The 13414-nt window shown below is 35.7% G+C and overlaps 2 protein-coding genes across 2 annotated transcripts in view; both read left to right on the forward strand.

Annotated features, from left to right (window-relative positions):
• Positions 1-921: 921 nt before the first annotated feature.
• Positions 922-8339, forward strand: LOTGIDRAFT_237106 (hypothetical protein). The gene is made up of 3 exons (XM_009068873.1): positions 922-1191; positions 7010-7104; positions 7395-8339. Exons 1-3 carry the CDS (start codon positions 1045-1047, stop codon positions 7594-7596), a joined length of 444 nt encoding a protein of 147 aa, XP_009067121.1. The 5' UTR covers positions 922-1044; the 3' UTR covers positions 7597-8339.
• A 1420-nt stretch (positions 8340-9759) lies between these two features.
• Positions 9760-13414, forward strand: part of LOTGIDRAFT_223470 (hypothetical protein) — a gene marked incomplete at both ends in the record, with an annotated part of 7033 nt that continues 3378 nt past the window's right edge. The window contains 3 exons of the mRNA XM_009068874.1: positions 9760-9947; positions 10483-10646; positions 11327-11501. Of these exons, the coding sequence (XP_009067122.1) occupies positions 9760-9947; positions 10483-10646; positions 11327-11501 (527 nt within the window). The remainder of the gene's footprint in view (positions 9948-10482; positions 10647-11326; positions 11502-13414) is intronic.

The following is a 13414-nucleotide window of genomic DNA, read 5'->3' on the forward strand; positions in this document are numbered from 1 at the left end:
ATTTCATTTTCCTTATCATTTGTTCATCCAAAAATATATTTTTTAAGTAGTGGGCGGAAATAGACCCTTCCTCTGTAGAGTGAAACTAAATCATTTATTATCCATTGTGTTGAAATTTTGTCAGAGTCTTGTGAAATCTGGTCTTTTACTAGAGTAGGTGTATCCCTGTATAGAGTAAATATAGTTTATTATTTATAGTAGGTTTATATAGTAAGTATAGTATATGACGGGGATGTTTGAGATGACACGTCATGATTTGTGAAGATGAGTTTTAATCATCAACATGTTTGACAACCACTCAACCGATTCATTCATTGAATGGGACTGTTTGATACCTGATATCTCAATCCAGGTGTTACATACGTCGTAATAATAGTACATGTGTACTAGACATATCTTGCCCTTCATATTGCTTTGTCTCTAATGTCAGTGATGGGGGACCACGATACGATGGGTGGGTGGGGCTTGCAGGGGGTACATCCGAAAGTGTCTAGTCTTTCAGATAGGACAATAAACCGAGGTCCTGTGTGTGCTACAGGCTGTACACGATAAAGATCCCTCGACAGTTCAAAATCGAAAAAGAGCAGGCTAATGCCACTGTCTTGGCAAAATTTCACTCATTGTACACTGCATGGTGTTGTCATATTCATTAGCCCAATTAGGTACACTGAAGTAGGACGTAAAATTCCATTCATTTCATTTTTCAGTAACCGTATAGGCTGTACATGTTAAAGATCCCTGGACAGTTGGAAATAGAAAAAGAGTAGGCTAAAGCCACTGTCTTGGCAAAAGTTATCTTCATTAGACAAACTATAGTATGACGTAAAACTCTATTCATTTACCTAGATTAGTAAAGCGTAATTCAACCAGAATAGAATTTGTATGAATCAAACAAGGCTTGTCGCGTCTTAATGCCTCCAGGTATTTTTACTATATGACTACTATAGTTTAAACTGACATACCTGGTCTGATCTACATCACTCTCCTAGCGACGATACACTCACTAGTTTTAACTAAACCTACTGAAATCATACAAACAACAAGATGGGTCTGACACCAAAACAAAAAGCTGATTATGAGATGTTTTTTAAGAAGGCTGATGCTGATAATAGCGGGTCATTAACTATTCATGAATTGAGGAATATGTTGAATAAAACCCTGAAGTTGAAAGTCAGCGACCAAGATGTTATTGTAAGTGAAATATTTCTATATTTATTTATATTTCATTGTCACTAGCTGGGAATTTCTTAGTTGATTTGGGATTTGGAAAGTTAGTTTAATGATAGCTTGGTGGTTGAGAGATGCATTATCATACTTGTAAAAGCACTTGCCGTGGAATTTTTAAAGAGGTTTCCTTGCAAACAAAAAAATGTCTTTGTCGCTGTAAATTTCTTAGTAGACTAACGATATCAGATAAAAGCACTTGTCGTGGAATCATAAACTTGCCTTCAAGTATTTTAAAGAGGTTTCCTTACGAACAAAAAATGTCATTGTCGCCATGAATTTCTTAATAGACTTAACGATAGCTGGGATTGAGAGCTGCATGATCATACTCTTGAAAGCACTTGCCGTGGCATGAAAAACTCGAAAGTGCTTCAAAAGAGTTTTTTAAGTCCAAGGAGTGGATGTGAAAATATGATTCGTTTATCCCAGGTGCTTTACAAGTCGTAGCCTACACATTGAATTTGGCAAATGATACTGCTGTCGTGACAAAATTTCCCTCATTGCACACTGCGTGCTTCAGCTATCGCAAGAGTTGGTACCATATCTCAGAGTCTTTGGGTTAGAGACGTCATATTTTTAGTGGAATTGCAGGAACCACAGACGTCTGATTGAAAATTAGAATGATGTAAATTGATGCTATCAGTGTCTCTGATAAACATAAAAAATTTAGAAAAACCTTTTTACAATCTCTTTAACACTATAGCATCATTAGCATGAGCATTAAATCTACAACCATCTTCATGATTGTAATCATTATACGTAGCTAATCATGAATCATGATCATTATCAATAACTTCATTATTATCATCATTACTTTAGGGTGAAATATTATGTTAAATATATGGCTATTAACGACGTAACAATGGGTTTGGGGACTGATACAAATGTCGACCCTTGGGCCAAATTAGGTACATGCACTGGTAAAAATTATACCGGTAAGATTCTACACTACAGGGGCCGTTACACCATTGTGAATAAGAGTGGTTATAAGTTTTGAATGTAATTCTCATGTAACTAAGTTGTGAACTGTATTCGGAATTTATAGCCACTTTCATTATTCACAACCATACACAACTGGTAATCGCAACCTAACGCAACTGGTAATCGTAACCAAACGAGACTAGTAATCGCAACCAAACGCAACTGGTAATCGCAACCTAAGGCAACTAGTAATCGCAACTATACACAACTAGTAATCGCAACCTAACGCAACTAGTAATCGCAACCTAAGACAACTAGTAATCGCAACCTAACGCAATTATTAATCACTATGGTGTGTAGGGCCCCTTTAAACAGAGAATGTATATGCATTTAATATAACAGTATAAATTGAAGAAGCGGATATACACGTTGAATAAATTATTTCCTTGTATATTCATTCAGGACGAATCTGTTTACTGAATTCGCATCCTGAAGCACAAGTTTTTGTAGTCAATTAAAGTGCACGACAGTAATTATATTATTAAAGGCGGTTTATTTAGTAACTGGTTTTTAAAATTTGAATATTTTGGCGGCCTATTGTGAAATATTCGTATCAATTTTACAATTTGCGCATTGGAGATTTTTTAAATTTCACAACAGATAAGATGAATTTACAAATGCGTATGAGTCATTTGACCATGAAAACCTTTGATAATGTACTATTCATAAAGGTCATGTCAACTATTAATGGGTAGTACTTGTTCAGTCTAAAATGATTGATGTATTTAAGGCCGGACTTGTTTATGAATCACCGAGTTGAGTTTATCACATGTTTTAAATTACTTCTAATTAACATTCCAGAGTAAAACATGTTTTAATGTCGATTTCCTGTGGCTATATATATTAACATACTTCCGGTGGTCTGGTATATGTCTAGGCTTGTCTGTCTGTCTGTCTGTCTGTCTGTCTGTCTGTCTGTCTGTCTGTCTGTCTGTCTGTCTGTCTGTCTGTCTGTCTGTCTGTCTGTCTGTCTGTCTGTCTGTCTGTCTGTCTGTCTGTCTGTCTGTCTGTCTGTCTGTCTGTCTGTCTGTCTGTCTGTCTGTCTGTCTGTCTGTCTGTCTGTCTGTCTGTCTGTCTGTCTGTCTGTCTGTCTGTCTGTCTGTCTGTCTGTCTGTCTGTCTGTCTGTCTGTCTGTCTGTCTGTCTGTCTGTCTGTCTGTCTGTCTGTCTGTCTGTCTGTCTGTCTGTCTGTCTGTCTGTCTGTCTGTCTGTCTGTCTGTCTGTCTGGTTTATTTTCAAACACAAGGACATGATGGACAAGGCCTCTGGACATATTTACACAATGTTGACAAAATTATGACGTCACTTCTGCAAATACCATTAACCCAAATATTTTTTTTCTTTTTACCGGCCCAAAATGGCCACTGTCTCGTCCATGGCTTTCGGGTCCCCACAAATATTTTGATTGTCGAGGGTAAGTGGATAGCCTTGCCCCTGTGCCTAGGTCGGCTATATATATCGACAATGCAATCTGAAATATGTCTGTTGTAGAATGCAGATTCGACATCTGGTAGGTCAAAACACCACAGTCGCTTCAGAATATTTAAAAATCTACTTTAATCAATATTTTCAAATATTTTATTGTATTGATTATATCCGTCTCTATAATAACAAACACAAATAGTTATTGTTACTCTCTAGACCATAAATTGTTATCAATATTAATAACAAAATTACTTAGAAGGGATAAAATGGCGGTGAATTTGACTAGATCTTCAAGCAACCGGAGCCGTCCATGGACTTGTAATGATTTGATTGGATTGCAGGCTAGCGAATACAGCCAATCAGAGTCCTTACTGGAAAGTCTGTAAACATAAGGCATAATATTTACAGTCTTATTTGAGTAATATTTACTCTGATTGGTACGCTAGCGAACAAACCAATCAAATCATTACATTCTATGATACAAGTAAGGTGGCTATTGTAGTCAAGGTATAAGACGAAGTTGGTAATATCTTGACATTGTGACCAGGTTATGTTAAGACCTATAGATATGATATAGCCCACCATCCCCTACACCTCAGAATGTGACTTCGTCTGTTAAATATTTTAAACTTTGATAAGAAGATTATCTCTAGTATTAATATTAAATAAATCAGATTAACAAATATAGTGTGGACATTTCACAATAATACAGCTAGTAATTTACTTTATCACAGGATGTCTTCTGTCACGTTATAAATATTCTGGCTAGCTCAGTCACCCCCGCAATTTACAAAAGGGGGAGGGGGACGGGTGATCATATATAGTACTGTTGACATTGATAACGTCACCGAGAATTTCAAAAGGCTACGGAAAGACGTCTGTGGTTCCTGTAATTCCACTAAAACAAAGTGTTTGATAACGTCACGAATCACAAAACGGTTTGGTGCTTTATCACATAAGGCTCTCAACGATTAGTGATATCATCAAACACTTAGTTTCAATAGAATTGCAGGAACCACGGACGTCTGATTGAAAATTAGAATGATGTAAATTGATGCTATCAGTGTCTCTGATACACATAAAAAATTTAGAAAACCTCTTTATAATCTCTTTAACAAGAACCACAGACATCTGATTGAAAATTAGAATGGTGTAAATTGATGCTATCAGTGTCCCTGATACACATAAAAAATTTAGAAAACTTCTTTACAATCTCTTTAACAAGAACCACAGACATCTGATTGAAAATTAGAATGGTGTAAATTGATGCTATCAGTGTCCCTGATACACATAAAAAATTTAGAAAACTTCTTTACAATCTCTTTAACAAGAACCACAGACATCTGATTGAAAATTAGAATGGTGTAAATTGGTGCTATCAATGTCCCTGATACATAAAAAAAAACCAGAGAACCTTTTTTGAATACCTTATTTATTGAATATTGGGATCGTATACATTCAAACATTTTAAATAATTCATACCATTTTATAAAACATCGATTATATCAAGGAAAACTGATAAAAAAACGTATTTGTTTACTTGTAGTGTTGAATATCTGGTGTCCTAGTTTTCTATTGTGTATTTAGGTTATATTGTATTATATCTGTATTTGTATTGATATTTCCCGGTGAATATTAGTGAATGTTATACTGTTTTAATCTTTGATCTTTTATTCAGATATTCTAATCATCTTCACAATGTCAAGCTATTACAAACTTCATCTTCACAATGTCAAGCTATTACAAACTTCATCTTCACAATGTCAAGCTATTACTAACTACATCTTCACAATGTCAAGCTATTACAAACTTCATCTTCACAATGTCAAGCTATTACTAACTTCATCTTCACAATGTCAAGCTATTACAAACTTCATCTTCACAATGTCAAGCTATTACTAACTACATCTTCACAATGTCAAGCTATTACAAACTTCATCTTCACAATGTCAAGCTATTACAAACTTCATCTTCACAATGTCAAGCTATTACAAACTTCATCTTCACAATGTCAATCTATTACAAACTTCATCTTCACAATGTCAAGCTATTATAAATTTCGTTTTATACCTTGACTACAATAGCATCCTTCCTTGTATCTTCACAATGTCAAGCTATTACAAATTTCGTTTTATACCTTGACTGTAATAGCCACCTGTCTTGTATCACATCTTCACAATGTCAAGCTATTACAAATTTCGTTTTATACCTTGACTACAATAGCCCCCTTTCTTGTATCACATCTTCACAATGTCAAGCTATTACGAATTTTGTCTTATACCTTGACTACAATAGCCACTTTTCTTGTATACATACGATAGAAATTCAATTTTTAGGGGGTGGGGAGAATCTTATACCTTTAACAACTTATGTCAGGACTTTTGAGAGGAATGGGGAGGTGCTTTTGAGGGGGGGGGGGGCTGCTATCTCATATGCTTAATCCCAACAATGTTGAAGAATTGCGCGGAACACCACCTTTAATACTACACAATATCATGGCCTCTAATGATAAGGATCGTCTCCACATGGAGCAGAAAAGTGGGACGTAGAACTCATTTCATGTCATTTCATGTCATTTCATGTCATTTCATGTCATTTCATGTCATTTCTGATAAGGGTAGGTTAAGAAAGATAGCCCATGTTTGAGGGGTAGAGGTTATCTGTCGAGCTGATATGATAGAATTACGTGGCCCATCACCTTTAATAATACACGATTTCCTACTATAATGTACTTGTATAAATATTTCAACAAGTTTTTTTTATAATTCTACATTCTCTAACTCAGATGGTGTTGACATTAATCATAAAATCTTTTGTTAGCTCTATATACTATAGGGGCCAGGTTTTACAGGGGTCAAATACTACAGGGGTCAAATACTACAGGGGTCAAATACTACAGGGGTCAAATACTACAGGGGTCAAATACTACAGGGGTCAAATACTACAGGGGTCAAATACTACAGGGGTCAAATACTACAGGGGTCAAGTATACTTCACATAGTAAATAATTTCATTCATTTTGTCAGTAGTTTATAATTCATCTTATATTTTAGTAGTATGGTTTATTGAAATGAGAGGAAAACTAGATAAAACTTAATATCTTCTTCACTTTTAATAATGAGGAGGCTTTGTGTTCCAAAATTCATTCATTCATTCATTCATTCGTTCGTTCGTTCGTTCGTTCGTTCGTTTGTTCGTTTGTTCATTCATTCATTCATTCGTTCGTTCATTCATTGTATTCATTCATTCATTCATTCGTTCATTCATTTGTTCATTCATTCGTTCGTTCGTTCGTTCGGTCGGTCGTTCATTCATTGTATTCTTTCATTCATTCTACCTTTATTTTATGTGTTTCATTTATTCATCCATTATTTTTTTAGAAAATGTTCCAGGGAGTTGATAAGGATGGAGATCAGAAAGTTTCTCTAGAAGAATTCCTGACAGAAATGGCTAAAATTCCAGAACAAGATTTACAGTGAGTCGCATTTTAACCCTAACCCTAACCCTAACCCTAACCCATTTTACAAAAATACTTCAACATATTATCTAAGGTAGTCATCTTTTCTGGATCACCCGACTGGAAAAATGAGAAACGGTTATTCGGTTTTACTTGTATCCAGGTGAATTCCATTCCGTCTTTTGTGGTGCCGGAGGTTCTAGGCTAACGACGTCACAAGCTAAGTGGTTTTTGCAATATTGACGTCAGACAAGAAATCGGATTAGTACAAATAATAGTTTTTAATCCTGTTAATGTTTTATTTTCAGGCGAAGTGATTTTGAAAGAGCGTTCGAAGCTATTGATACTGATGGCAGCCGAACTCTGGACTCTAAGGAAATCCAAAAAGTCTTCGAATCTTGCGGCCATAAAGTCAATGAAACCCAGGTCAAACAGATCATTCAGAAACTCGATAAAGATGGCGATGGAAAAATTAATATCGATGAATTCTTAAAAATGTTCGGCCATTAAAAAATTGAATTTTTTATTAAAACAATTCATTTCAGATTTCAAATAATTTTAGAATCCGTTTTTCAAAAATTTCAACGTTTTTTGAATCTTGAATGTTTGTTTTGATAAAAATTAATAATTTTGTTTTTGTTTATTTTTTTTACGTCTTGTTATTGGTGTATTTTCATTTTTTGCTTTGTGCTGTAGTTGGAAGTAAAACTCTATTTCATTTCTCCCTGAACCTTAAAGAGGCTTTCACTATAACCATTATTAGTTGCGAATAAGAATAGCGGTCATAAGATTCGAGCGCAACTGTCATGTAACTGAGTTGTGAGTTGTGCTCGGTACTCGTGGCCACTTTCATTATTCACAACAATAGTAATTAGTAATCACTATGGTGTGAGGGTATCTTTAACCATATTTCACGATCCTTTGGTTTGTCGAAGATGGAAATGTCCTTTGATATACCCAGCTTGCAAACGTAGAAGCATATTCAATGCTTTCATTAAGAAACAATACATTAACCCCTTCACCTCTGCAGCAAGATTGATTGAAAACCTATTCGAGTGAAACCACGTGGTTAAGCCTTGCTTTATCAAATATATCAGATGATTTGGTCTGTTGGTTTAACGATTGAAGATAGACTAACTGACGAATCGTAAAAATTGTGCCTTTTGTATCTTGCATATTGCTCATAAATAATTTGTAGCCTCGGCCTACTGATTGTATTATTTCAATATATATTCTTACATGAATTTCTATTTGTTTTTTTGTTATTTTGTAGACTCCCTAAAATATGACTCAAAATTTTTCATATTATGGATAGATTGTCCACTATCAATTCAAGCTACCTTTATCCCTTTTTATAATAAGAATGCTACGTCTGGCTTTCCTAACATGAAAGGTATTAGCACGACAAATCTATTTCACCCGTCCGTGAACGTGATATAGGCCTACGGATGGGATGACCCTTAATCGATACCCCATCTATATATCACCTCCAAGGAACAGGTAGTCCGAAACGTCTGCCTCTATTCAAGCCTCTGAAAGATATTTAGATTGATATCGACTGGAATAGAGGCAGATGTTTCGGTCTCGGGAACAGGTAAAGCCAGATTGTCGGGCTAGAAGGGTAATGGTACCATATTTTGGACCCGGGGTGTGTAAGCCTACCCCTGACTTTTTGCATCAGTGCGACGTAACCCATCAAAAGAGAATATAACTTTATATGACGTTGTTTGCATTAATCATGAAATATATAAATGACCTCGCAAACATAAGAATCTCCCTATTTTGTCGAGAAACTATATATTCTATTTCGACGAGCATCGTTTAACTGTAGTCTGAATATGTTATGAGTTATTTCCCTTGATATGGAACTCTTCATCTTGAAAGTTATAAAAAGACTAATTTCCGGTTTGGATGATGTGGAAGAAAAAATCATAAGTGTTCGTATGTTTTATCATTTTTTGACTAAATTATGTCGAGATTATTTCTGAATTTGACTTTATGGCATCGTCTCTGCGTGTTTCGATGATACGACGCCAATTTGGAACTATTTGGTCCCATACTTCTGCAGTTTTAGTCAGAATCGTGTCTCCATATTGAAATGACCGGTCACCGGTCAGATATCACGTCTAAGATAACCCCAGGCCAGGCCAGTTGTAAGACTTGAATTGTACGCCTGTGGTGGGTGGGGTGGTGGTAAGTCATATATCCGGAGGTGGAGTGGATCGTAGAATTGGGAAAAATGGAGGGGGGGGGGGGGGAGTTTTCCAATAATGTGTCCTGATGCATCAAATTTTACTTTCACTACAATTGATGATATTCTCGAAATTTTCCAGCAAGACTTGATTGTTTGGGGTGGGGGGTGAAATATGTATCTGTAGGGCAATGGGGTCGTGGGGTGTAGAGTTGGGATAGGGAGGGGGTAGTATTCAAATCAATTTCCTGGAGGTATAAAATTTTACTTTTTGATTTGAAGAGGTGTTGGGGTAGAAAAGGGGAATGTAGGGGAGGAGGGAGATTTCCAATAAGTTGTCCTGTAGCATCAAATTTAACTTCACTACATTTGAAGATAATTTGAAATTTTTCCAGCAGAACTACAATGAAGGTTTCAAGAATCAAAATTCATAAATACATCACCTTTACATAATGATAATACATTAACTGGTCAACTCAGATATGGCGTTACATTTCGTTCTGGTGGTCCGAACTCGAGATGGTCTGCCACTGACAGGGTCAACTGACGGTTCTTCTACAAACCAAGATCATGATTATCAAGAGGCCTATAAAGATCTGAAATTATTGTCCAGAAAGTCAGCTCAGTTTACAGATAGATGTACTTATACATCGGGAAGATTTCATATACAGTAAGTAAATATTAGCGAAAGCTGACACTGGGCTGACTCTCGGAAGCACTGGCACAGGCATCAGAATTTTTCTAACCTTAAAGAGGATTCGAACCCACAGCACCTTATCATCTAGCAGACGACAATCCAACTCTCTACTGACTGAGCTATTCCACTGTCCTAGCAGACGACAATCCAACTAGCTACCGACTGAGCTATTCTACTGTCCTAGCAGACAACAATCCAATCACTACCGACTGAGCTATTCCACTGTCCTAGCAGACGACAATCAAACTCTCTACTGACTGAGCTATTCCACTGTCCTAGCAGACGACAATCCAACTAGCTACCGACTGAGCTATTCTACTGCCACAAAAAGACAATGTTCCAACCCAGATGAAAGTATTTGGCTGTCCTGGCAAAATTACCCTCATTGCACACTGCATGGCGTTGCTGATCTTCATTAGCCCATATGATACAGAAAAGTAGGATGTAAAACTCATTTCATTTTATATTTTTTGAATAAGGAATCTTGATAATTTTGGTATATTTTCAGCTTTACGAGTGCCCGAGGTTTAACGTTTCTAGTTCTAACTGATATTAACTACCCTACAGTTCTAACTTTCTCTTTTCTCAATGACTTAATGAAAGAATTCTTACAACAATACAGGCATGAAAAAACTGATGTTATCACCAGACCTTACGCTTATATTGATTTTGGTAAGTTGGATATTTAAGAATTAAATGTTGGTCTCTCTAACATTATTGGTGTGTAAACGCAATTGACTTCATCATTTATTAAATTTGTCACGTGATCAGTTGCGTTTACGCCAAAACACTGCAGACAAAAGTTGTATTCTGAGAATCATTAGACACTGAATGCACCTTTTGTTCGTGTCACAAAATCCCAGCGTTGAAGAGGGCATCATGCAGACGAATGTTCAAGAGGGCCGTCTTTAGACCTTAACAGGTCATAAAATAAAAGCTAATAAAATAACGGAACCGATATTTAATTTTAATTCGACTTAGGAACAGCTAAACCTAAGTTGTTATCAGCTGGTAGAAAGGATCCTCGTGAACCTAAGTTATTATCCTTGTAAAATCATTACCAAGAGGTTTGTCCAAAGACCAGCTGGTAGAAAGGATCTTTGTGAACCTAAGTTATTATCCTTGTAAAATCAATACCAAGAGGTTTGATCAAGGACCAGCTGGTAGAAAGGATCTTTGTGAACCTAAGTTATTATCCTTGTAAAATCAATACCAAGAGGTTTAACCAAGGACCAGCTGGTAGAAAGGATCTTTGTGAACCTAAGTTGTTATCCTTGTAAAATATAGTTGTTTCTTTCTCTTAAAGTCTTTAGTGTGTCAAAAATGTTTTGATTTGATTTTTAAATTTTCAGCTATGTTTATGCACAAGACCAAATCGAAGTATAACAGTACTAGGTTTCTGTCAACTAAAATCAATATTAGTGATTTAAACCAAGAATTAAAGTTGAGACCTCCCTACAGTATTCCCCATGCTGAGTTATATCCTGAATTAGGTTCCAAATCAACATCATTTAGAACACCTGGTAGGTATTAATTTTTATCATGAGCTTCATCTGTATTCTTTCAGATTTTACAACCAGGTTTCCCCCTGTCAGTGATACAGGTCTGAGGGACTGACAATGAAAAAGCGTCTAGTTGTTCAGATGGGACAATAAACTGAGGCTCCGTGTGCTACAGACTGTGCACATTAAAGATCCCTCGACAGTTGGAAATCGCAAAAGAAGAGGCTAATGCTGGTGTTCTGGTAAAATTTCCCTCATTGCACACTGAGTGGCGTTGCCTGTCTTCATTAGCCCATTCAGGTGCAGAAAACTTGGACATTCAAATCATCTGATTTCAATTCTTATTAGCTTAGAATTAGACAAAGCACAACTCAAAGCTTTTTGTTTACATGTTAGTTTTAAGGAATTGTAAAAAGGTTTTCCCTTTTTTTTTTTATATGTGATAGCATTAATTTGCACCATTCCAATTTTTGACCATGCTAAATATTTTTTATTTTTCAGCATCATTTGGTGTCCACTACGTATCGTTTGATATAGTAGGTTGGGTGTCTACAGCATTAAATATTTTATGTGCCTGTTTACATCTGGTCAGAGGAGTAGCTGTCATGAACGATGAACATTTACATGTAAGTTAGAAAGAGGTTTTCTAAATTTTATATGTGTATCAGGGACACTGATAGCATCAATTTACATCATTCTAATTTTCAATCAGACATCTGTGGTTCTTGTTAAAGAGATTGTAAAGAGGTTTTCTAAATTTTTTATGTGTATCAGGAGACACTGATAGCATCAATTTACATCATTCTAATTTTCAATCAGATGTCTATGGTTCTTGTTAAAGAGATTGTAAAGAGGTTTTCTATATTTTTTATGTGTATCAGAGACACTGATAGCATCAATTTACACCATTCTAATTTTCAATCAGATGTCTGTGGTTCTTGTTAAAGGGATTGTAAAAAGGTTTTCTAAATTTTTTATGTGTATCAGGGACACTGATAGCATCAATTAACACCATTCCAATTTTCAATCAGATGTCTGTGGTTCTTGTTAAAGAGATTGTAAAAAGGTTTTCTAAATTTTGTATGTATATCAGGGACACTGATAGCATCAATTAACATCATTCTAATTTTCAATCAGACGTCTGTGGTTCTTGTTAAAGGGATTGTAAAAAGGTTTTCTAAACTTTTTATGTGTATCAGGGACACTGATAGCATCAATTTACATCATTCTAATTTTCAATCAGATGTCTGTGGTTCTTGTTAAAGTGATTGTAAAGAGGTTTTCTAAATTTTTTATGTATATCAGAGACACTGATAACATCAATTTACACCATTCTAATTTTCAATCAGACGTCTGTGGTTCTTGTTAAAGAGATTGTAAAGAGGTTTTCTAAATTTTTATGTGTATCAGGGACACTGATAGCATCAATTTACACCATTCTAATTTTCAATCAGACGTCTGTGGTTCTTGTTAAAGAGATTGTAAAGAGGTTTTCTAAATTTTTATGTGTATCAGGGACACTGATAGCATCAATTTACATCATTCCAATTTTCAATCAGACGTGATTCCTGCAATTCCACTAAAACGAAGTGTTTTATGACGTCACTAATACAAAAGGCGTTATGTGATAAAGCATATTTTGTGATTAGTGACGTCATTAAACATTTAGTTTCAGTGGAATTGTAGGAAAAACAGATGTCTATAAAAATGATGCCTTGGATACTTACAGAATTTGTTTTATTCTTTGATAGTTTCAGGAATTTTCCAGTGATTTGTTCCAGTATGGCGTCACGTTCATGCTATGTTCTGTATTTTTCCTCTATCAGGTATTTTATTGAATAATATTTGATATTTCTACCGTTGAAAGAACTTGGGAGACTGAGGTTTCTATGACTTAATAGGGGGGGGGGGGGGGGGGGGGGGGAAAAAGGGGGGGGG

The sequence above is a fragment of the Lottia gigantea genome (assembly GCF_000327385.1).
Source record: "Lottia gigantea unplaced genomic scaffold LOTGIsca_95, whole genome shotgun sequence".
Classification (NCBI taxonomy): Eukaryota; Metazoa; Mollusca; class Gastropoda; family Lottiidae; genus Lottia; species Lottia gigantea.